This window comes from Lissotriton vulgaris, chromosome 6, assembly GCF_964263255.1.
Source record: "Lissotriton vulgaris chromosome 6, aLisVul1.2, whole genome shotgun sequence".
In the NCBI taxonomy this organism is placed as follows: domain Eukaryota; kingdom Metazoa; phylum Chordata; class Amphibia; order Caudata; family Salamandridae; genus Lissotriton; species Lissotriton vulgaris.
In genome coordinates, this window is record NC_141694.1 from 603293600 (window position 1) to 603319318 (window position 25719).

At 48.5% G+C, this 25719-nt stretch overlaps 1 protein-coding gene across 1 annotated transcript in view; it reads left to right on the forward strand.

The window, feature by feature from the left end:
* Positions 1–10335, forward strand: part of COQ3 (coenzyme Q3, methyltransferase) — a 96340-nt gene extending 86005 nt beyond the window's left edge. Inside the window, exon 7 of the mRNA XM_086926625.1 lies at positions 7219–10335. Within this exon, the coding sequence (XP_086782751.1) occupies positions 7219–7421 (203 nt within the window). The 3' untranslated portion in view covers positions 7422–10335. The remainder of the gene's footprint in view (positions 1–7218) is intronic.
* Positions 10336–25719: the final 15384 nt, after the last annotated feature.

The window sequence follows — 25719 nt, forward strand, 5'->3', positions numbered from 1 at the left end:
GTCAGCACGGAAGATACCACCCACACGATGAACACCATCCACTCGGGCTCCCCAGCCGATCCCTGCCCACACCACATCTTCAACAAAGCCGACTCCATCATCGCACCCAAACTTCGGGACATCATCATCAACAACTCCTTTTTATCCGCCACCTTCCAGGAGAGCTGGAAGCACGCAGATATCAGCGCCCTCCTGAAGAAACCCACCGCTGACCCCTCAGACCTCAAAAACTTCCGCCCCATCTCGCTCCTCCCCTTCCCTGCAAAAGTCATAGAGAAAACTGTCAACAAACATCTGACAGCCTTCCTGGAGGCGAACGGCTCCCTCGACCCATCGCAGTCCGGATTCCGAGCAAACCACAGCACCGAGACCGCCCTCATTGCGGCCACTGACGACATCCGGACCCTGCTGGACAACGGAGAAACCGCCGCCCTCATCCTGCTCGACCTTTTGGCTGCGTTCGACACGGTCTGCCACCGCACCCTGAGAACCCCCTCCGCCACGCCGGGATCCAAGGAAAGGCCCTGGAATGGATCACCTCCTTTCTCTCCGGCAGAACCCAAAGAGTCCGTCTCCCGCCCTTCCTCGCAGAAGCCACCAAGATCATCTGCGGCGTACCTCAAGGCTCCTCGCTCAGCCCCACCCTCTTCAACGTCTACATGAGCCCCCTCGCAGCCATCGCACGCAAGCACAACCTCAACATCATCTCCTACGCCGACGATACCCAACTGATCCTCTCCCTCACCAATGACCTCACCTCCGCCAGAGCCAGCTTCCAGGACGGAATGAAAGACATCGCAGACTGGATGAAGCTCAGCCGCCTGAAACTGAACTCAGACAAGACGGAAGTCCTCATCCTCGGCCCATCCATCTCCGCCTGGGACGACTCCTGGTGGCCCCCTGCTCTGGGCCCCCCACTGAAGCCCACGGACCACGCACGCAACCTGGGCTTCATCCTGGACTCCTCCCTCACGATGGCCAAGCAAGTTAACGCCGTTACCTCCTCCTGCTTCAACACTCTCCGCATGCTCCGTAAGATCTTCCGCTGGATCCCCACTGGAACCAGGAAAACTGTCACCCAGGCCCTCCTCACCAGCCGTCTAGACTACGGAAACGCCCTCTACGCTGGGACCACCGCCAAACTACGGAAAAGACTCCAACGCATCCAGAACGCCTCAGCACGACTCGTCTTGGACATCCCCCGACACAGCCACATCTCCGCCCACCTGAGGAACCTGCACTGGCTCCCCGTCAGCAAAAGGATCACGTTCAAACTCCTCACCCACGCACACAAGGCTCTCCACGACTTGGGCCCCGAATACCTCAGCATCCGCCTCACGTTCTACACGCCAACCCGCCAGCTCCGCTCCGCCAGCCTCACCCTCGCCACCGTCCCACGGATCCGCAGAACCACCACCGGAGGAAGATCCTTCACCTACCTGATGGCAAAGACCTGGAACACCCTCCTCACCCACCTACGACTCACCCAGGACCATCTCTCCTCCAGGAAGCAACTCAAGACCTGGCTTTTCGAGCAGTAGCAGCCCATCCCCCCACCCCCCCAGCGCCTTGAGACCCTAGCGGGTGAGTAGCGCGCTTTACAAATACTCTTGCTTGATTGATTGACTGCGGTAACAAGCTCTTCCAATTTTGCTGATACTTCCATGGTATTACAGTGGGATTGCTCCGGAGAATTTTATAAACTGTACATTCAAGCCATGACTCCCTGTTATATCACCTTTTAAAGGTTACAAATTATGTTAATGGTTTGCTGGGAAAGGCCCCAAAGTGGAAGCTGCAGGTGCTGTGACTTATCACGTGCCCCAATCCCTAAATCCTTCTTGCATTCTTCTTAGGACCTGATCATTTCATGCTTGTCTAAGTCAAGTTGTCATGGATCCGTGTATTTGGGAAGGGGAATAATGTCTCATGACACCCAACTGTTCAGCCTTTCAGTGTTGTTTTCACCGGTATGCATTGTTGGGTCAGTGTCTCTTTTACAACCATGCTAGGTCTCAGAGTAATCGCCGCACCACTGCTCTGTCCATTAGCTTCCATTTCAACCCTGTCTCCTTTGTACTGCTTTATAATATTTTAGTATATCCCTCTCTCTTGAGGCCAATAGATTTGTCTTACTAATTATTTCACATATTTGCATACGTGATCATTCACTGTCCTCAAGCTTGGAATCCTCAATAACTTTAGATAGCAGTGCTCGGTGTTAAGCGGTCATAGACCTCAACAACATTGTTTAGTAGCACGTCCACCTCATTTGAAACAACCTGAACTTCTGCCAATGACGTGGAAGTGCTGAGCTCTCTTACTCCCCCTAGTGACCACCATAGCTCCGATTTTTACTGCAAATCGTGTGTGAGGGAGTCCCTGAGAAGTGCCCTGCTCAAACCTATCCGTGACCTAATTAATGCTTTCCTTGTATACCCTGAACTTCAACCAGTCCTGCCCAGTTCTATCTTCACCTTTTAGACTACTGTAATTTGGTTTTGGGGTAATTCTATGGAAGTGAGACCCTTTCTATCTCAGCAACTGGCGTCATGGCTAAGCGAGAGAAAATAAATCGCTCTTCAAATATTGCTCTACGTATGGCAGAACATGGTCTGAACGGATGATCCACTTGAGCAGTGTATTTATTGCCTTCATCCAGTGTATTTATTGCCTTCATCCAGCGCACAAGGCTTTGCGCTACACCGGTAAAACCGTTTACTCCAAGACTCTGAAGGACAGCAAGTGGAGGATGGCCCTATACATATTGGAGAAAAATAAATACCTCCTTTCCAGGGGTGTCGTTCCCTCTTCTGGGAGTGATTTCGTAAAAAGTACTACACCAAGCAATTCCACAAAGGAAGTGCAAAAAAGTAAACCTAGATTTTCCTGAGCAGAACTTACTACTTAAAGTGCCTGCAACCACCTCCTCGAAGAATAAAACTAGAGTTTCCTCTGGAAAACATTCCAAAACGGGTAAACGTCTGCATTCACAAAAAAAATATTAGAAATGTTATGCAGTACCCTTGAAGGCCTTTCTCGCCTACCATTTTTACCATCAACGGTGCAGTCATTCTCGTTGAAGACAGGGAACAGCATGTTGGCTATAAGCCTGCATCAACTGAAATCAGTTGCGAGTGTAGAAGTCGGCAGGTGCCTGGTCTGTTGGAACAATGAGGAGATAAAGAGCTGAGAATTACACGGCACTGAGCGAGAGGCTTCCAAAGCCAAAAATGCACACAGCAGAATTCTTTCGTTCAGGAAGGTGAGGCCACCTCAACTGCTCCAGTGTGCACAGGGGGGAGGTGTGCGAGGGCTGTACGTGACTGTCATGTGGAGGTGCCATGTTTGCACCCGGGTCGCATAACTCAGATTGAAATCATTTGTAGCAGAGTCCGGTATGTAAGAATTACACATTCTTCTAAGTGCAGGGTGAGTGGTCTGCCAGCGTGAGTGCAAGGCGAGGGAGTGGTGTGTCTATGAGATCAGTGTGAGAGTTGTGCCTGTGTGAGTCAGGGTAAGAGGTATGCCTGTGTGAGTGTGCAGAAGGTAACACAGCGGGTAATGCATGCTGAAATACATCTATTGACGTGCTGCTTGGAGAAAGGATACCCGTTCACTTGATGTCACCAAAAGAGACTATTACAAAGTACAAATGTCTTTGTTCTCACCAATTTCCAGAAAAGATGCCAGCACAAAAGAAAAGTAAAACGTTCAGGAAATTATCTTTGGCCCACTCCATGACCGGGCTGTAAGAGTCTGTTCATTCCCTGGGGGAGGACAATGCTGATTTCCCATGGTACTGGAGGATGACATAATAGAGGAAACTATGCATAAAGCCTCATGTAAATTCTATAATGATGGCTGGGGGAAAAGTGAAAGTGTCGGATGCACTTCTGAAAGGTGAAATATTCCGGCAAAGTGAACTCTCACTAAAATGGATTTCATGCCAGAGTTTTGCTAAACTTAAAGTGCTGTAAAAGTTGTTGAGGCTTTGACGACCACAGATCCAAATCCTGTTGGTGGCAGCATAAGGAAAATGTATTCCATTTCAACTTGTGTGTTCCTATTGAGCAAAAGTTCTTGCCAAAAACCCTTTACAATATGAGGAATGTTCAAGTGTGCAATTTCTACATGCTCCGGCAGACGCTGTCAGATTGAATGACAGGGTTGTGGCGAAGCACCTTAAATCCCTTGCCTTGCGAGAAGGTCTGGACAATCGGGAAGGGAGAAATACGGGCCACTTGTTAAGTGGTGCTGTGTGAAACTTTACTGCTTGGGCCACGCTGAGGCTATTAAGTATTGTTGATAGTTACTTATTGAGCTTGATGAGTACTGTGGGAAACACAAGGGTAAAGTGGAGGGGGGGGGGGGGGTGGTGGAGATGAAAGAAGCAAATGAAAGTATCCTGTACCTGTTCATTGCAAGCACATACCCACCCATGGCCCAGGTTGCCACTGCCTACTTTTGAAGAATCTGCATTTTTTCTGCTTCTGTTCACAAAAAGGTCTAATTGTGATATTCCACCGATGGGAGATTCTGTAGGGCTGATCGGAGTGAAGCTGCCATTTATGGCAGTCATTACTGGATTTGCCAAGGGCATCTGATCCACTGATAGTTCGATCTTGCAAACAATAGCCTAGCGCTAGAAAGTTTGAGCCTTTTCAGACAGGAATGGTGCGTTTGTGCTTCCCTGCTTGTTTTCATAAAATATTGAGGTGCTCTTTTCTGTTCTGATCTGTATGACTTATTGACCCTTGGAAAAAATTCCTGAAGCTCAGCAACTCTAGGACAGTGATTTTTAACTACATTTCTTGTGCCAGCCAGGCAACTTGGATGTGGAGTTCTTCAAGATGAACCCCTCTCCTCCAGTCTAGAATTGGTTATCATCATAAACGTCTTGAGGTGTATCCTTGAACAGGAGGCCTTTGGTAATATTGTGGCACTCCTGCCATCATCCTAAGGCTTTTTGAGGCACAGAGGAATGATGATCTGGTCTTCCCATGATCCAGTTGTATCCATTGAGAATCCACGCCCCCCCCCCCCCCCCACCCCCTTTGAAACATATACAGAACGTTGAAGGGAAAGAGAGGGATGTAAGATAGCTCAAACCTGTCTGCTGGGGAACAGGCTATGTTCGCATGTGGGGGGGGGGGAATGGGGGGGGAGCTCAGTGCATTCCTCACACTGGCTGAAGTTTGAGCAGTTTTCTATGAGATAAACGTGCAACAAAATGAACAGTATTCCTTGCCTGTAGCCCTTTTCATATTTACTGCTATCTTTAACCCCTTCCACGCTCATGACGAGCTGGGCTCGTCATGGCGTAGCCTCCTCGCACGCTGATGACGAGCCCAGCTCGTCATGTAAAGTGCGATTCACAAAATCTCAGCATGCGAGCAGAATAACGCTAGCGCGCATGAGGTTAATGATACTGAGGATCCTGGTTTGGCTACGTGGCACGACATAAGCATGTATTAGTGTATGAAAGATATAAGTACTGGAGAACTGTAAGTACAGGTAAGTAACTTATTTCTTGGGAGGCAGGCTTGTGTAATGTTAGACAGATTTCAGGAAGCCTTCCTAATCTTGCAGTGCAGGTTGCTAAATAAAAAATGAATGTTGATGACTGTTAGAGCTCTGCTTCATTTTTAGCACGGATTTACAATCAATCTTCCTGCCTCTTTTAACATGTAAGATATATTTGAAGATTCCATTGTAGTTTGAATGGAGATGATCGAATATAAAAAATTACTTAAATTGCGTTTGAGATTTGTGATTTTGCACGTAATCCTTTTTATTAACTTTATTGTTGGTAGATTGAGATCTTCTCCGCAGCAGTGTTAGTTGGTCATTCCCTTTTTACTCATTTGTTACTATTACAACGTTTGTCTAATTTGTACAGATAATGGTAGTGTGTTCCTGTCCTCATTATGTCTCACCTCGAACACTTTCTAATAAAGGTTAAAACTATCAGAACGTCTTCTCCAGTTCTTCACTGCTTTTCACATACAAGAATTCCTAATTATGTTATCTTCCCTGGATACGACGAACCTAAGAATATAATTTTGTTTTGGTCAAATGTTCCCACGTTTTCTTGTAACTGCAAGCACCCTGCAGCTGATACCTGAATGCATTTTGTTATTTCTCCTTCATTTCATCTACCACCTTGTTAATGCTTTATACTATACCCAGCCACCTGATGTGTTATTACTTTTCTTCAGTGAGAACTGCTTTCTTACGCACTCTAGCCACTACTGCTAGTTCTATCACTCGAAACCCTGTATATTCATTCTTCTTTATTCCAATTGCCTCTTCACAGCACAAAATGGTAAGTGATAGCTGTAGTCTCTGTAAATCTTTCTAGGCGCGTCTGTGATGATTGTATGTATAATCCTGGAGATTTGCTGTTGGCCAAAATCTTTTGTTGGCTATGGGAAGTATACTCAGGTTCTTCATCATGTCTAGTCCATAATAACATTAAAACAATAACATGGCCTTAGCGAAGGCCTCTGGTATCTATAGCACATTTCCACTAGTAGTATCTGACAGTAGGGGTAAGTGAACCTGACATGAATATATTTAAATTCTGGACAATTTGCTTGACCCTTCTATAACTTGTGGGAAAACATGAAGTATTAACACATGACAAAGGTAGATTAAAATGGGAAAATGTTTCCTTGTTGTTGATGGAAGATTTGTTTTGATCCTCCCTTTTGCAGGAATATGTTTATTCTTTAGTATTATCTACAGCATTTGTAGACCAGGTCTGTTATATTTTAGTTTCTCATTTTCTCTTCGTGTTTGATAAAGTTGATGTGAAAGGCTTAAAAGACTGATTCCTAATATTGTAGACCTTACAATGCCGGAGTGCCAAATCTGCTTCTGTGAGTGCTTTATGAAGGTATCTGCTCTGTCTATTGTACCAGCTTTTTGCAAAAACGGTGCCACACTCACCAGTATTCAAATAAGTTTGGGCCTTAATCAGAAACATTCATATTCATGACTCATAACATGGCATATTAGCATTAGTAATGCGTTAGGTACACAATATTAGAGGGATTTACCAAACTCCAAAAAGTCGCGTGAAAAGCACCTGACAATGAACTGCAACCTCTGGCAAAAAATTTTGTTTTCACCAGTTCTTTGTTTTGCTACATACTGAATAATCAGTCATTGGCAAGCACTCAATGACTACTTTTATCATCCTTCCTCCTGCAGATGGCTTTGTTGTTGAGACTGTGAATGGAATGTTGTATAACCCACTGTCAACCTTGTGGAGTTGGATCGATAGTACCAGCCTTAACTACGCACTTCACGCTGTGAAAACTGTCCCCCAAGAAGATATCTTTTCAACAGAGCAACCACCAGGGGAAGAGCAGAGCACCCCTAAAGTTGATGCTCACTTAGGAACTACGCCCTGAAAAATGGAGATTGTTGTGGTTCAGAAAAGTTGAATTTATAGATTATTGGTGCAATATGTTCTTGCTTTTTAACTGAATGCTTGAAAGTGGAACTCATGTTATGAGGCTGCATGAGTGCGTTGGCTGCTGTCGATCTAGTAGAACATGTCTCATCGCAGCCAGCTTAGATGACCGTGTCTTCCCCTACAACATCAGGATGTTGCTAGGGCCGCTCTGCATCCTGCAGCACACATTTAATGTGCTGTTTTCTTTGCCATCTGTACGTGTCCCTGAATCTGGAGTTCAGAGGGGGGTGGCAACATATTCCATGTGGATTCAAAGGGTACCAGTGTAAATGTCTTGATTTGCAAGTGTAATGGATGCATCAGTTCTGCATGTTAAAAATAGCCACAGGAGTAAGGTTACCAGAAGAATACATGTCCTCAGGTGCACATGTTCCAGTCCTGGTCATCCTTTCGCAGTATCATGAACCTATGGAATATAAATCCCAGACTGCAATGTGTTTTTGAAGGAACGCTCAGGACATGGAGTTATCTGGTAACCTTTCATATGGAATATTCTAAAACCTTACAAAATGCATTGGACCTACCATGCCTGTCCATCCATGGTATGGGGTTGGCATGTAACTTTACAATTCTGATGTCATTGGCAATTTGGGCTCTATGGAATTAGTTTACATGTTACACGAGGATTTGAAAAGATGACAGTAAAGTATTTCAAATATGAGTGAGATGACTATTGTAACTATATATTTTATTCCCGATCTCCATGCTTTTACTTAGCATGGGCGTGTATTAATTTTTATTGCTTCCTTTTGTCTGCGATAAGAAATATGCTACACTAAATGTTCTTTAAAATGTGCAAGGGTTCGTTATATGAAACAAAAGTGCCAAGGCAACCAAACTAGAACACAAGAAAGTCGGTAATATTGGTGTTTTTTTTATATTCAAGCTTTCCTTCACATCATAATCCGAAATTATCATGGTGCTCTTTCCCTTTGCATCTAAAATGTGTGAGTTATGTATGACTGTATTCCTCACCTGAAGAACATCACTGTTGGGGGATAAAGCTTGCTAATTTGGAGCTTGAAATAAAAATATTATTTTTTACTTCATTGGATGCTACTTTGCTCGTATCAATCTTGATGTTCTCTTGTCGTGACGTGTTGATACATATATTGCATAATCTTGTAATATAATTAAAGTGTTACTTGGTCATTAATTAAATGGTACAACATTTTTCTTACTTCTTACCACCTCCAGCTATCCAATGGGTCAAACTACCACATCAATAGAAATTGAATCTTAACTAATTGATCGAAGGGGGTGTGCAGCCCAGCAACTTCCCCCTTGCCTGTTTCTCTTTGCCTTGTGGTCATCGTCAATACCATTGCACGGTGTCGCAGGAGATCGTTCACACAGTCCAGGGATACGTGCTGCTTTTTCACATGATACTCACATCATCAATCTGTGTTTTACCATTTATGGTACAGACCATTACTCTTTTCACACATTTAGAACATTTTTCAGGTGTACCTTTTGTTGTATTTTCATTAAGCTTGTGCCTGTTAGCCATGACAACTACTGGAGATATTAATGGAGAGAGCTGGGGCCCTGGAGGGTTTACTTTATGTGGTGAGTCAGATGGCACTTATATGGCAACCTGTTGTCACTGCGGTGTTGAGACAAGCCCCATTCAACCGAGAGCTACCGGTATGGATACTGGCACCGGTCTGACAACTGGCTGCCCATATTTCCTTCGAGGCATGGAGGGATGGGGGTTGCAATATACTCGGGGACCTGTACCCTGACGAGAACTTCATCAACTTTGAGGGCGCACGGACTGAGTTTGCACCACATGGGCTTAGCAGAGGTGGCCAAGCAGACTTGGTCCACTTTTCCAGCTGCACCCGTGGTGCCTGGCGTTTTGGGAACCCTGTTGTTGTGTGGGTCAGGCATGCACTTGATCTCCTTGCTTTATAAAGCCATTAATGCGGATGCTGCGGGCTCCCAGTTACGGGCACAAGCTGCCTGGGACACAGACATGGAAACGGCTCTGAAGAATTGGGACTGGGCCCACGTTAGTGAGCTCACACATTCAATTTCATGCAATGGCCGCGTCAAGCTAGTACATTACAATTTCTTACACCGCACGTATCTGACCCACAAGACTCTCCATAGCATATCTCATGCTAGCACAGACAACTACCCTCATTTTGAAATACCGGGAGAACATTTTCTCCACTTGGCCTGGGCCTGCAGAGTAGTACAGGGCTTCTGGAATCAGGTGGTGGGCGAATTGGCACGAGTCACTTCCCTCCAGGTGGTGCCGACCCCTCAGTGTTGCATGCTGGGGAACATCGAAAGTTCCAGCGGTCTTAAGATGGCTTATACATTTTTGCAGTTGGCATTGTGTGCTTGCCATGCATTGTGTGGCCATCACATGGATTGGGCTGGCGTGCCCCAGAGATGGATCACTGGCACATGGATGTGGTGGAATGGTTGCTAGCGGAGTAACACCACATGAGGCTAAACAGGCATGATGCCACAGTGGGAAAGATCTCCTTGTGTGGCAGAGTTTGTGTGACAGGGTCTTGGATCCTGATTCCACAGAGGCAAGCAAAGAGGGCAACAACTCTGATAGCTCCTTAGGCTCTTCTCGATCTGATGTAGAGGGACTGGCCCCATGAAAGGGGTGTTGATGTATGTTATATGTGTTGTGTTTTGTAATCTTGAGAGACCGTGACGAGCGACTGTCTTGCACCATTTTAGCCCTAGTTTATGATTTTACATGTAACTGCCTGTAGTAACTCAGAGGGCTGTCTCGTAATCCGCCCACTGTGTGCTGTACTTACAGTTCTCATCACAGCAATGTTATGTTATATGAAACTAAAAAAATAAAGGTTTGAAAAAGATCTTGTGCCTGTTGCTTTGAAATTCCTACCAGATCTGGAGAACCTCTGTGAGCATCCACTTAAGTGTTGGCTACAATGCAAACCCTAACACGTCAGAGTACTGAAAGCAACATGCAAAATATATATGTTGTAAAATAATGGCACTGCAACGAATAAAGAGGAACTGCCATTTTCTGTTGGACATGGAATTAATTAATTGTCCAATTCCATACGGTTTCTAATAAACCCATAATATTACCATGCGCTAGTCTAGATAGGAAGGAATTCTAGCCTCTAAGAAGAAACTATTTGATTTTGCTATCCTTCCAGAACCTTCTGCCCTCTGTTTCGACTCTATCAAAGGCAATCAGTCTATAGCTAAATTACTGAATCCTGGACTATCGATTTCTATTATTCATAACAAAATAAAGGTTGATTTAAAGAGCTCTTTGTGAGAAGAGTTGGTAATATAACCCAAATATCTGGAAGGTACCTGGCTCTCTTTTAGGGACTGAGGGATGCCCTCTGTTCGGCCAGCTCTCTTGGGCCTGCATAACTATGGGGTCACTAGGAAATCTTTGTATCAAGCATTGCTATTCATGGGATTTCAGAAGTCAGATATTAGTGCCAGCTTGCGAATTGCAAAGTGCCTCCTTTTTTAAATTTTAATATCAAGCTAGTAAGGTCAGAAAGTAAAGGCAGTCTCTTGGAGGGTTGTGCGGGATAGACCGCCTAGCACAGTTTGCACTTCTTTCACAGTAAATGTAATACACACACAGTGTTGTCATGTTAGAAAAAGAAATTATTCCCCTTAAGTAAAAATATGCCTAGTAAGACGCTGTAAGTCGTATGGCATTATTAAAAGTCCTGGCTAATGTGTTGTGGATACTTTGTATCTCAATATGTGCTTACAAGGCTCCCTGTACATTTGTAATAAGGATACAGGCTCGACAGAACTTAGTCTGTAGCAAAATCAAGTCTTCAAATGGAAATTGCACTGCACATACATAATCTATACTGTGTGGTGGTCTTTTTCTCCCTCCCTGCTCCACTTTTATTGGAAAAACTGCAGTTTCTTTTCTTGCCGAAAGAGCAATGCCGAACTAAATAGCTTCAGTCTAATTTGGGGAAAGGGGGTTCCAGGGGAAGAGTTGGTGTAGTAGATTGTTGCGATTTGGGCTTACCCAGTTTGGTGCAGCCAGTATGTAGGCATGGATGCTCAGTGGCCCTCAAACAGGCCAGCACTGCATACAGGGCAACATTAAGTCGCAAAGAAGCTGAGGATAACTAACATGCAGATCTGTGCTACCTGTCAAGAGGGAACAATGATGAGGCAGTGGAATCTCGACCCAATCAGACCTTCACTCACAGAGCACTACTGCAGGGAGAAGTTGATACGGTGGAAGGGAAATTGTAACTCACAGTCATATTGGGACTTCTGGATCAGAAAAAGATGATGCAGCAGAAGAAATGTAGAGGTCCATGTGCCCTTAAGCAGGTAATCGCTGCTCATAGCCTCAATTCTTTTTCACGTTGGGCATTGGTAACAGACCTCCAGTCTTAGCAGTCTAGAGAGGAACAAAATCCTCACAGCAGTGCTCTGGAATGCTGGACTCCAAGTCTGGAATGATTTTACAACAGTTTTGAGTTTGGACCAGCAACTAAATGTTTTCATAGATTATTTGCTCTACTCCTTCAGGGTCGACAACCAAGACTTTGTCCCTGCTCCCACCCTTTATCTGCATGGTATCCGTGAATTCTCACAAAGTGAACTTTGAATTGGGCAAAATGTTTCGGTCCATATTGAGAAGTGATGGCAGTTGAGTTGACCGCTTACATTAAAGAACTGTGCCCATAATCACTGGTGCAAACAGATTTTTGAAACGTGCATTTCGTGCAGGTGTGCTACAGCTCAAAGGCAACAAGCTGCTATGCTGACCTGTCACTTTGATTTTGTAGATTAGAATCAGATGGTCTCTCTACAATCGGGAGCCAATGCTAGATCTTGGCTTTTTAGGCAGAGCAGGGCGCAGGATGTGGTTATCTCTTTTTGTATGTTAATAACTTTGGCGATACCCTTGCCCACAGTCTTTTGCACTAATGTTGCACTTCTCTGGCCACAGGCCGGCCTGCTGCAACTGGCTTAGTTCAAGAACAGTGAACACAAATAATTCTTCCTGCTCTATTCATGTCTGTGATTTCAAACCAGACAAAACACTTTACATTACAATGGTTTCTGCAGGTAGAGGGATAGAGAGAACAGCAGCACAGATGGGCAGGCAGGGAAGGGAAACATCAGCTCTGGCTACGACTAAACCTTATGGAGTAGACTATAACCTTAGGAGTAGCACATATAAAGGAAGAGACCAATCGAAGATAGCTTACCACTCCTGCAAACTCATAATATGAGACTATTGTCTTTGGTCGTTGGGCACTGGTTCTGTTAAGCCGGCTGACGTTTTTCCAGATGCCATATGAAGTATGGACACTGCATGTGGGCAATCTCTATGTTTGTAGCAGCCCCACACCATTTGAAATTCCATGTTCTCACAATACTGATCTTTGTATAACTAAAAGTGAAATAGTAATGTTAATAAAAGAAATCCTGTCCCTCCAGAGCGGCGGTCCCTTATGGTGTATATATATATTAATTGATGTGATAAAAGCAGGCCCTCTGTTATGGGATGGTTTATTTGAAAAGTTGTGGAATTGGGTATCTTACCACCTTTATGCAAAGGTGCTATTATACATCCCCTGCACAAAAAAGGTTCAAAGCAGGACCCGGATAATTACTGTCTCATTGCCCTTTAAAATGCCAAAGGAAAGGTTTTCGCAAAATTCATATGCGCTAACTAGTTACTGTGGGCCTCTAATATTAATCGAATGCCTATGGCGCAATGTGGTTTTAGACAAGGATGTTCGACGGTTGTTAACATAATTGCATTAAAACCTTTGGTAAATAAAACCTTGAAAAAGAATCTTAGTTTATATGTACTTTACGTTGACTATTCATCTGCATTTGACAAGGTAAATCGGAAAGGACTGGGAGAATTTGTTCAAACGTGAAATCAATCATACTATTCTACATTTATTGATATCTCTGTATGATGATACCTGGTTTTAGTTTAAGCTGACAAAAATGCCCTATCTGCAAAAATACCAACATTAAATGGACTTAAACAGGTCTGCGTTTTAGCACAGCTTATTTTTTCATTATACATTACGGATATATCAAAATATTTCAATCATACAGTGTAACTGTCTCCAAAAGACTATCTGGCATAGATTTATAAAGCGCGAACAAGACCCATATGGCTTTCAGAGCGCTGTACAGAATTGGCGACAACAAGGGTAACCAAAACATCATGGGACAGTGGGTGAAGTTACAACAAAGGGGGGAAACGGATCCGGTCGTGGGTTGGGAGTATCAGCGGTGCCAGCATGAACACAATTTAACATACAAGCATACAATAAATCACACCAATGTAGAACATTAGTAATCAGAATATTGACAAAGCATGAGCAAGAGAACAAGTTGATGCTGTTGAAGTTTGTTCAAGAGTAGCCCTTTGACAAGTTTCTTGAAAGATGCAGTGGAAGGATTGGATCTGATCTCGGGAGGCAGGACGTTCTAGATTCTTGGAGCTAGACCGGTGAAAGCACGATTGTAAGATGTTTTCTTTTTTAATCTTGCCGGTTTCAAGATTACAGTGGATGTACTTCTTAGGTTCTTAACAGAGCCCAGAGTTCAAGCTTATTTGTCAGGCAGATCGGAGTGTTGTAATGTATGGCTTTATGGGTCAGGCAGGCTATCTTGAATCGGATTCTGGCTGCAATAGATAGCCAATTTTGTTGCAGAAGGTCAGGGGAGATGGGGTCATACTTTCCAGAGCCTGTGATGAGTCTAGCCGATGCGTTTAGGGCGGGGTCAAGCTAGCTTTGGGAAGTCGAGCTAGGGTCACCAGACGATATTCCAGTCCAGAGATAAACAAAGATTGAACTGCCGCCTGATGTCTTCGGGGGAGGAAGGTCTTGAACATGCTCATTGGATCCTGTGAGAAAGTGCCCTCTTTCTGCATGGTTGCCGCCACTTTTTGCTGAACTACTGATGTGCCCTGGGCTCCTGCTAACCAGGTACCCAGGGCCTATGTTCTTTCCCTTAAATTGCATTGAAACCAAAACCCAATTGGCATCCCTGGCCACATGTTAGCCCCTGGTAAATGGTACCACAGGTACCCAGCGCACTGTGACCAGGGAAGGCCTCTGAGGGCTGCTGCATCTATTGTGCCACCCTCAGAGGTCTTGTACCTTTACACTCACAAACTGCCTTCGCAGGCTGCGTGTCTTGGTGCAGAACAAAATGAAGAGTCGACATGGCACACATCCCTGTGTGCCATGCCTACAACCCACTGCCCTGGCATAGGTCCGTCAGCCCTCCAGCTGGGTGAGGGTACAGGTGCATGAGCCCTGTACCCCTACAGTGTCTAAGTCCATTCTTAGAAATTGTAAGGGCAGTGCTGCCATTAAGAGTATATGGTGCTGGGAGCTTGCCATTACGAACTCCCCAGCACCATAATGGCTACACTGAAAACTGAGAAGTTTCTTATCAAATTTCTCAGCAGATTAAACCCACACTGATGCCAGTGTGGGGTTTAATGAAAAATGCACACAGAGGGCATCCTAGAGTTGCCCCTGAAAAACTACCTACTGCTAGTGTCCAGGCTGAGTGGCTGCTTTCAGCTGCCACCACCAGATATGTTTCTGGATCCCTGGGTCATGAGCCTGCTGCTCTCTGGGGCCTGAAACGATGCACACCTTGGGACGAGGTGCTAAGCCTTCTCTCCCAGGATGCAAAAAGTACAGTGGTTCTGTCGGGTGTAACCAACTATTTCTTATAAATACAATTCAATTAAAACAAGTTATTCTCTTCTCCTACGTGCCTCTGCTGTAATTCTGACGATGGGTCCTTCCTCCACACGGTCTGGGGCTGCACTGCACTACAACACTTGGTCGGGTGTGTTGTCCTGTCTGGGGCGGTTGTTGTGCTGGGACCTCCCTTCGGATCCTCGACTGACACTTCTTCATGGCACGGAAGACATTGGGGGAAACAGATATAAGAGGCACCTCTTGTTCCTGGGCCTCACCTTAGCCAATTACGACAATGTGCAGCATTGTAAGTCTTCCTCTCCCCCCGGGGTGGCCGCATGGAAAACAGCCCTAGATAAATGTATGTCGGCTGAAGTGGCGGTGTTTCAGGCAAGGGGTTGCCTGCAGAAACATGGGAAGATTTGGACCAAGTGGGCTAAATACAGGGGTATCTACCTATCCTTTTTTTCACAGCCAACGAATCCAGACCCTATTGAACGACTAATCTTCAATGACTCCCCAATTTAATGTGCTCATCGGCTGTGGACCTAGTCTTGTGATCGTGTATGTATTTATTGTTCCATGTAGGAAGTGTGTGCAGGGTTGGGGGAGGGGTGGGATGTTGGGTTGAATGTTTCACAGATCTTCTGGTGAGGTCCTCTCCGGTATCTCCTGTTTTTACATTTCGTCATTTGTTTGTATACTGCTTACTGGGGTTCGGCTGTTATAAACTCAGTAAGTTATTCTCTGCACAAGTTGGATGTTAACGCGTTTTCATGGAACACACCGTAGAAACACAAAACCACAAAAAATTCAGGTTTTCAGGGTATTGAGATGTTTTATATCAATTGCATCATTTATACATACCCACATATAAGACATTTTTGTATACAAGGCTGTCAGCAAGGTGAAAATTAAAGTGAGTTGTGATCAAGGGACATATTGTGCTCAGTGACACAGTTGAGTGCGTAATCTGTACAAGGTGATTGAAATATGTACAAGTATGGAAGAGGCCAGGGTAAAAAGAAACACAATGACCCTGCTGCTCTATTCATTTTCAATATTTTTGCAAGCAAGGCCTTGAACTGGACCGGGAGGTATTATCAACTTTTCAACCCAATGTATGCGATAATGTATAGTCAAAGCTGGTCTTCATCAGGACTGTGGTGGGGGAGAGAGATGACAGCCTCACGGTAACCAGAGTGAATCCTGGTTAAGCTCAAGTCAGTTTTGTTAGAGGCCTCATCATGTTAATTCCCATATGAATTGCATTCCCAGGGAAGTGGTGATATTCGTCCGCTATTCAGGGTTCAAAAATGAGGAAAACAATACATGTTCACTTCTGTAGTATTTAGGGGCACCCCTGAACCTTGCTTCCTCAGACATGAAACCAGAAGAAAGACCGAACATCCGTGCTGAAGCTAATAAGAGGAGGACACCCACTGACTTGGTCCCAGCCCTACCGGCTTCTCCCCACCCCGAACCTGCTCCAGGTAAATCCCGGTGTGTCCTGCAGTCGGCAACCTCGAGATACCTGTAGTACCTGCCTGCCTCCAATCCCAAAGACTTTGTCTCCCGTGAACACCGGATTTGTTCACCAACAGGCTACACCTTCGCAAGGATCCGCAAGTCTGCACCACTCTGCACCCACGGCCCGAGTTGGAGTGGCCAAACACCAAGAGGAGGTCTCCCCGGCGATCCTGACCTGAGATCCGGCGATCCTTTTTTTTTTGGGTCAATACGCGCCACTTTATTTTCAACAAACCCAGAAGCTTCAATCTATTCATATTACAAACACTTTCCTTCTTTGTGCTTTGAGGGAGTTCAGATGAGCTCCACCAGCTGTTTCAGATGCACTTTTACAGATTCTGCTAAAAAGGAAGATAGGGCGGTCATTTCTGGGGCCAGAAAACCCTTGCAGACACTCATAAAGAGATACTGCATGACAGTGGTTCTCAACCCTTTGACTTCTGTGGACCCCCGATGAATCATTTATTTATTTTTTTAACTATATTTTTTCAAGTTAAAATGTACAAAAAAGAAACCTCCCCCAAAAGCATCGTTAAAAACATTTGTATACAGATCGACGTCCTCATTATGGCACATCTCGGACTAGGACGGCATCTGGAAATACGTAAGTTTATGAGGTACAGTAGAATAACAAGCAGAGAACAAAAGACATCGTGAGGAAAACAGGCCAGGCCCAGCTCCGTGCACTGTGCGAGTAACCCCTCAGTGGACTCCTCCCCTCTCCCCCTCAGACTCTGATTCTTGCGCTGAAAATAATTCACCACTAGTCCCCTCAGAGTCACTGTGTGACGAGTGCCCTCCCATAGCCAATCCTGTCATACACATGGTATACAGCAGGTCCTCTGGCAATTTTTCATCTCTCCTAGTGTTCTGCATGTGTGTTTCCTCTGCTAGTGTCCATTTCCTCACATCTTTAAGCCATGTGCCTATGTCAGGGGCCCTCTGTCCCATCCACGTGATAGCGACCCTGCGCCTAGCCAACACTAACATCAGTTGCAATAATTTATATGAAAGTTTCAGTTTCCTCAGCTTGGGGACCAATACCAGCAGACAATGTAAGGATGTTAGCTTGATCTGGAGGCCAGTGGTGGCCGTTATATGACCTACAACCCCTGCCTAGAAGCTACCCACCAACGGGCATTCCCAGGCCAGATGCAAAAATCCCGCCTCCTCCGCGCTACACCTGGGGCAGTTGTTCCTTTCTAACTTCCGAGAAGCGGCTCACCAACTTCGGACTGAGGTAGGTACGGTGAAGGAAGTTAAAATGAATGAGCTTAAAGTGAGCATTACAGGACACCTGCCGTGTCAAGATCCATATGCGCTTCCGCTGCCCTTGGTCCAGAGGCACTCCCAGGTCTGCCTCCCAGTCCGCCCACGTTGGTGGCACCGGTGGGGCGGAATCACGCTTCATTACCGCGTACAGCAAGGCTATCAGTATGCGTCCTCTGCAGCAGGACAGTAGGGTATGTAAGGTATGGGTCATCGGGGGTATCTCCGGACGAGCGCACTATGGAACGCAATCCTTGGTAGTGTAAATATTGTCCGCCACTAAGGCCAAATGACTCCTCCGCCTGCTCGTACGTCAAGAAGCTCTCCGAGGGGTACAGATCTGCTGGAACCTCACAGCCCCCCTCCCTCCATTCACGGAAGGACATATGGTGTTCTATTTCTACCATAGGGGCCAATATCCAGATCGGTTGATCCCTGTAAAAGGGCGCATAGCGTAGGATACTTTCTATAAAAGATTGCCATACGCCCGCTGTAGGACTCACCATATAGGGTAACTCAGCTTTGGCACCCGACCCGCGCATCAATGCCATTTGGAGCTCCTGCACAGTCACCCTTCCTCCCATACATCCGTGTCTGCAAACCATCTGGCAGCCGGCAGTAGTTGTGCTGCATAGTAGTATAGATCAAAGCGCAGGGCTTCTAATCCCCCCTCCTCAAAGGAGCGCAGGACGGTGCGGAGGGCCACTCTGCTTTGCCGACCCCGCCCAAAGCAAGGATGTGAGCAGTGTGTTAAGGGTCCAAAAAATCCTAGGTGGAAGAGGGCACACCGTGTTCTGAAGGACATACAGTGTCCTTGGCAGCATCACCATCTTGGCGACGGCCAGTCTCCCCATTAGGGACAGTGGTAGGGTGTTCCAAAAAGACATGGATTGCTGGAGGGACGGAATCACCCGGTCTATATTGCGGGCGAGTGACTGCTCCTCCGTAGAGGCCACATGGATGCCTAGGTATCGAAAACTGGCCCGTTCCCATCGCAACCAAAGCTCTGGTAAGTCCTCAAGGGGCACCGTTTCAAGATCCGATAATGGGAAAATCAGGGACCTACTACGATTAAGCCTCAAGCCCGACACCTGGCCAAAACGGTCCAGGTGGTGCAGCAACATCAGGAGCGCCTCACTCTGGGTTTTCAAGTAAAACAAGGCGACATCCGCATATAGCGACAGAACATTGCACGTGTCACCCACCTGGATGCCACATTGTCTCATCTCAGTTCGAATCTTTACGGCAAACGGCTCTATGGCTAGGGCAAAAAGTAGTGGCGAGAGGGGGCACCCCTGTCTCGTGCCCCGTCACAGCTGCCACTCCTCCGATCTCGCGGCTCCCAGTCCCACCCTGGCATGAGGGGAACTGGATAAGATACGAATCCAATGGCCGAAGTTGGGCCCCAGGCCCATCGTCCGGAGGACCTCCTGCAAGTAGCCCCAGTCGACAGTGTCAAACGCCTTGGCCAGATCTATGGAGACCAAGACAGTCTGTTCTTCCCTACCTCGTACCTCATGCTGGATGTGATTCAAGCGTCTCAGATTCATAGCCGTGTTCCGCCCAGGAATGAATCCGCATTGATCTTGGTGTACTAGATGCTCCATATAGGGTGCTAGCCGGGTGGCCAATAATTTAGTCAAAATTTTGATGTCCGTATTTATCATGGTAATCGGACGATACGACGAGGGGTCATACTTGTCCCCCCCTGGTTTAAGGATCATGCAGATTTCCCCCCCGAGCCATGCTCTGTGGGAGATCTCCACTCTCTAACGCCTCAAGGAAGACTTGCAACAGGAGTGGAGCCAACATGTCCCGGAATTCATGATAAAACTCCGGTGGGAACCCGTCGCTCCCCAGCGACTTTGCACGCGGCAAGCGGGCTAGTGCCATACGAACCTCGGCCAACGTCAGGCCCGCATCCAATTCCTCCCGGTCCGAATCCGAAAGGGTCGGTATAGGCAACCCCTGTAAGTAGGGGAGATAAGAGACCTTGGAAATACCTGGGTCCGCCGTGTGTACTTGCCTTAAATGGGATTGGAGAACCCCAAGGAATGAATGAATTAATCCAGATTTCTAAAGCGCGGGTAGCTGCCCTGAGGCGTCCAAGCGCTAAGAATATTGCTGAGGTTTAAGTTGGAAGGAAGGCAGATTCAGCTTCATTGATTATGCAGTAAACAGTAGCGTTTTCAGCTGTTTGCGGAAGGAGAGAATGTCAGGGTTTGATCTGAGATGCTGAGGCAAGGCGTTCCACTTTTTTGCGACATTGTAGGAGAAGGAACGGCCTCCGGACCTTGATTTCTTTATTTGCGGCACAGTGGCTAGATTAGCAGAGGTGGAACGCAGCTGTCTAGTGGGTAGGTAGGGTGTGATGAGAGGGAGATTGATAGCCGGGCCTCGAGACCAGAACGTCTGGTGTGCGATGCAGAGTGATTTGAAATCTACTCTTTCCTTTACGGGGAGCCAGTGCAGTATCCTTAGTCCTGGTTTTACTGAGGATCTGCGGGGGATTTGTAAAAGTGTTCTGGCTGCGCAGTTCTGTATTAATTGTAGTTTGCGTAAAGTGAAGTCAGGAGCTCCGAGATACAATGCGTTTCCATAGTCCAGCCGCGATTGGATCAGGCAGGATGGCCTGCTCCGAGTAAACCACGTCCCCGTTCAGGTCTCGCAGGGCTACAATACACTCAGGGGTCTGCTCCCTCCTCAGAATCCAAGCCAGGAGCCGCACTGACTTATTGCCCTCCCTGTGGAGGCGCTGCCTATATTGGCCCAAGGTGTATTTGTCGAGTCTATCAAGGATATCATGTATCCGAGCTCGGGCAGTCTGTTCCTCTAGCCTTTGTAGAGCACTAGGGTCCGCTAGGTGCTGGACCTGCAGGAGAGTGTCCTCCGCTTTCCGGAGATCTTGGAGGAGCTGTTTCCGGACGCCGTAGGTAAGTCCCATACAAGCGCCCATTACTACCGCCTTCAGGGCCTCCCACTTGGTGGCCAAGGATATGCCTCCCTCTCCCCAATTGAGGTCCACATAGTCCCCAATGGCCGTTTCTACGTGCGCCTTCCCCACCTGGTCTCGTAGGATATCCACTGGGAGTCTCCCAGTACGAGGCAGACCACCGGGGACCCCCACTGAGCTACTGGAGAATGGTCTGATAAAAAACGAGCCTGGTGTGTTACATCCACGGACATGTTAAGCTCAGCATTCGCCACTAAGACTCTATCTAGGCGACTGTACGTGTTGTGTGTGAGGGAGAAGCAGGTGCTGGATTCTTTAGGCGCCAAACGTCCAACGCCCCTATGTTTTCCATGACCTCCCTGAGCTGTGCAGTCATACGGGCTTTGTGCCCTCCCGAGGTGAAGACCTATCCAGGACTGGGTCAATAATACAGTTAAAGTCCCCAAACCAAAGGACCGGAGTCCCCAGGTCGTGAATCAAGACATCTTGCAAGGCCCTAAAGAAGGTCAGGTCTTCGGTATTGGGTGCATAAGAATTAAAAATGACAATTTCCCTGCCATCCAGCTTAGCCCTGAGAAGCAGATATCTACCATGAATGTCCGCTTCCATATACTGAATAGCGAACGGTACCCCAGGCGCCTCCCAGATCAGGACCCCACTGGCATATGTAGAGAAGGACGCATGAAATATCGGACCACGCCATTTTTTCCCAACTTCTGTGCCCCTTCATCTACCAGGTGGGTCTCCTGGAGGCAAGCGATGGAGACTCCATGTCTTCGAAGGAAGGAAAGGACTCTGTACCTCTTAGTGCATGTGCCTAGCCCCCTCACGTTCCAACTCAGAAACTTATACCCCATGATTTCCAACATAATCTACCCCGCCACATCTGTCTGCTCACAGTGTGGATCCCCTCCAGTGCCCGAAATGTAATACAAATGATGCCTGAAACATTCCCCTTCAACATCCCCTTCCAACAGACCCCCTCCTCCCTCCCACGAGCAATATACCAGCAACAACCAAACATGCCAATATACCCTTTCCCCGCTGGTGCCAGGACGTGCACAGCCACCCCATTCGCCTAACGAGGCTAACTCACTCAAGAAAAAGAAAAACAAACTCCCCCCCCCCCCCCACGACTCCCAGCAAGACCCACCATCAAAGCATTAATACCGGGCTCAAGCTGACCTTCCCAAGTCTATACCCCCTCCACCCCCCACCCTTTCTCCCTCCCTTCCCCCCTCTCATACACTACCTGGAGAGAAGAAGCCCCCTTTATGTATTATGCAGCACACACACTCCCCACTGGGGACGACCCAACGAGGCCTGAAAGCATGACATATGTCATACACGCAACACACCCAACCACTCAGTCACTTCAAGAATGATCCGCCGTCCCAGGAGTCCCGCCCCCTGCAGTCTCAGTGATCACTTGGGCGGTATGTGATATGTCCTCCGCCATGACCTGCGGTGTATCTGGGACCAATATGTCATCGGGCACATGAGGCTTCGAAAGCGCCGACCCATCTCTAGCTTCGGACGGTTCCAGATGCAAGGCCCCATCGTCTCCCACCGTGACTCTGCGTCTCTCCTCACTCTCAACTGCCTCAGAGCGGCGGCGTCTTCTGTTGGCGCGTCTTCTCGGTGGTCGAGTTTCCTACGTCCCGCGGGACCCCCCACGTTCGCCCGGTGGGAGGTCATCTCCCCTGATCTCCAACCATTCCCAGACTTCTTCCGGGGAATCAAAGAAATGCTCCTGGACTTGCTGGGTGTAGTCTGGATAAATGGAGATCCTGCTGTTCTCAAAGGTGAGGTTCACCGACTCTCTTGCCGCCCTCAGGATACAGTCTCTGTCCCGGTAATTAAGGATTTTAGCAATGAGGGCCCGTGGGGGCTCCCGGTCGCGGCGGCGGAACCAGTGCCCTATGGGCTCTCTCAATCACAAAAACCTCCGAAAGACCTCTCGGGCACAGCTCTGTACAAATCCAGTTCTCTAGGAAGTGCTCTGCGTTTCTAGCTTCCGCCCGTTCCGGTGCGCCAAGGACCCTGATGTTACTGCGGCGTGCCCTCCCTTCTGCATCCTCTGCTCTCTGCTCCAGGTCCCCCATCATGGCCGTGAGTTGTGACACTGTCTTTTTGAGGGATGCTACTTCCCCTTGCAACTGTACTATGTTACCCTCTGCATCGGAGACTTTATCCGCCACTTTACGTAGGTCTGTCCTCAGCAAATTCTCATCAATAGACACAGTTTCTATCTATCGTTCCAGTGCTGAGTGTGAGACCTGGATCGCCTTTGGCAGCTCCGCCCAGGAGGGCTCCCCGGGAGCTTCCGCCCCCTCGTCCTGGCCCAACTGGCGCGGCAGCCGCTGGGTGGTATATTGCGTTATTGTGTTCGGCTGCGTGGAACGAGACATCCTATCTTTACGCATTGCAGGCGCCCCCCATGTTCTGTTCGGCTCCCTGAGGGGCAGCGGGGTCTCCAATGTTTATTGCCCAGGCACCTCCAAGCCAACCTCTGATCATAAGCCCCTGAGAAGCGCTCCGCAGACCCAATCGCCATTAGGTCACCACAACACCCCCAGGGGTCCGCAGTTGTCAGGAGATGCTCAGTATCTTAGGGGTGCCTCCCCCTGTCCCATTCATAGGCCACCGCTCCCGCACCAGAGGGTCAAGATCTATGTCCCACTGCTTCTCCGACCTCCTAGCACATCAACTTCAGTAGGAGGATGCGTCAACGGGCCGCAGACAGGCTACAGGATTCCAGCCAAGCCTCCGCCTCCCGGGTCTCGCAAGGTGTCTCACCCGTGGCGGACCCTTCCGGCAGTAGGTTGGCTCCATTTGCCAAGGTCCCCCAGAGCTCCAGCACACCTAGGTGCCGACAGCAAGACACCGCCCGCTTGACCGCTACTCCTTTCAATCAGGCCCCCAATCCTCCTCCGGGTCTCCTGGCCCACCACGAGAGCAGACCGTCCCTCAGCGTCATGCCCTGCTCACCAGGGGGCCCGCGAGCCGGCCCCTCCTAGGATACATTCGAGTCTCACCGCCTCAGGGCTTCCCCTCCGGTAATCCTTACTCATTCAGACTGGCACAGATGGGTCAGGGGACAGCAGCCAGTTCCGTCTCAGTCCGCAAGTGTTGTGGCCTCCACTTCGACCTGTGTCCCCCAGAGCCTCAGCGATGTTTACAGTCACGGGAGACATAGAGCCTGCCCCGCACCATCAATGCCCACACATCGTGAGATGCTCCCTACCAGAGCTCTCCTCCTGGTGTTAGGTCCGATGCCGCACAGCGAGCCCCGGTGGCGGTCGGCCCCAGTTCAATCAAGGCGCGTTCCCAGCTGGGCAGAGCAGAGTGTTCAAACCGCACGGGCCGCCTTCTCTTCCTCAGCGCTGGACGGCGCGAGCACCCACTTGAGCAACCCCGTGGCCGATGGCCAATCCGTGGCAGTTCTCCGAGGTTCCGGGCCCCCAGACAATAGCGGGCCCCTGCTGGAGTTGATTGGCCTTCGCCGCCGGTTCCGAATGCCGCTCTCACTAGGTTCCGGGGCTCCGCCCCTCTGGAGGTACAGGCCACAGACCGGGGCCTCTCCCAGCGACGGTACTGCCTCCTCTCCTCCCAGACGGGGCCTTTCGAGCCCCCACAGTCACTCTCCAGCTCCCGAGGACCCTTTAGGCAGGACAGAGTCCCCGATGACGGTGCTTCACTCTCGAGGGTAGGTGGGCAGGTCTAGAGGTCCAGCCGCTCCGCCAACCGCACCAGCACCCGCGGCGCAACAGGCAGTGCGGGCCTCCGCTAGCTCAGGCAGGCACCCCCGAAATCCTCCACAGGTCTGGGCCCCGGCAGGCAGCGAGCTCCGTTCACGAAATGGCGTTTTCGCGGACCCAAAGCTCCTGATGTCCGCAGGCCTCCGACCACCGGGCTCCGCCGCCCTCCGGAATCAGGCCTCAGACCCAGGCCTCGCGTAGACTCCCACAGCTCGGGCTAATATCTCGGCTCCACTTTCAGCGGCCTGCTGTATATCGCTACAGGACGTGTTCCCAGGTACCAGGGAGTCGTGTAGCTCTCAATTCTACAATGCAGGAGCCCATGCAGGATAATGTAACAGGATTTCTGGGCCAGTTTGCCGGGAGCCGGAGGAGCTCACGTCCTGTCGGCCATGCTGCTTGGCCACGCCCCGAGATCCGGCGATCCTTGACCTGCCTCAAGCCTCCAGCAGACGACTGCAGCCTAAATCTGGAAGGTCCCCCATCCACGACCAGGAGCTGGGAAGAAGATCCAACCCTAAAAGGCACCCCTGCATCTGATGCCCCACGACCTTGGGTGGCCCAACTGATTGTGCCTAACCAAGCCCCAGCATCCCAACTTACCTTTCCAAGTGGTGGTTACACCCAGAAGACCATTGTCCCGAGCCTGCAGTGTGTTTGCAAACCGTAGAAACCCCATTGAAAGCTAAAGGGCGCCCAATGTCAAAACAGCAGTCTGCACCCGGCCGCCCCAGTGCCGCTGAGGGTGCACCTTTTCTGCTGGCTTGAACCCCCACTTGTCCTGAGCTTAAGTCCAGGAGCTTGCTCCTTTAACCCAGTGGCCTGCTTGTCAGCAGCCACTAGCCGGAGGTCCCCTAATCCCCATTTGATAACATTGGGCCTCAGCACTATGCACCTGGCCGCCCTAGTGCCGCTGACGGTGTAACAAGAGTGCCTTCTTGACCCTGGGTGACCCCTGAGTGTACCCCCAGAATACCAACTCCCACAACAAAATACCTACCTGTTAACGGATAACACTATTTTCCT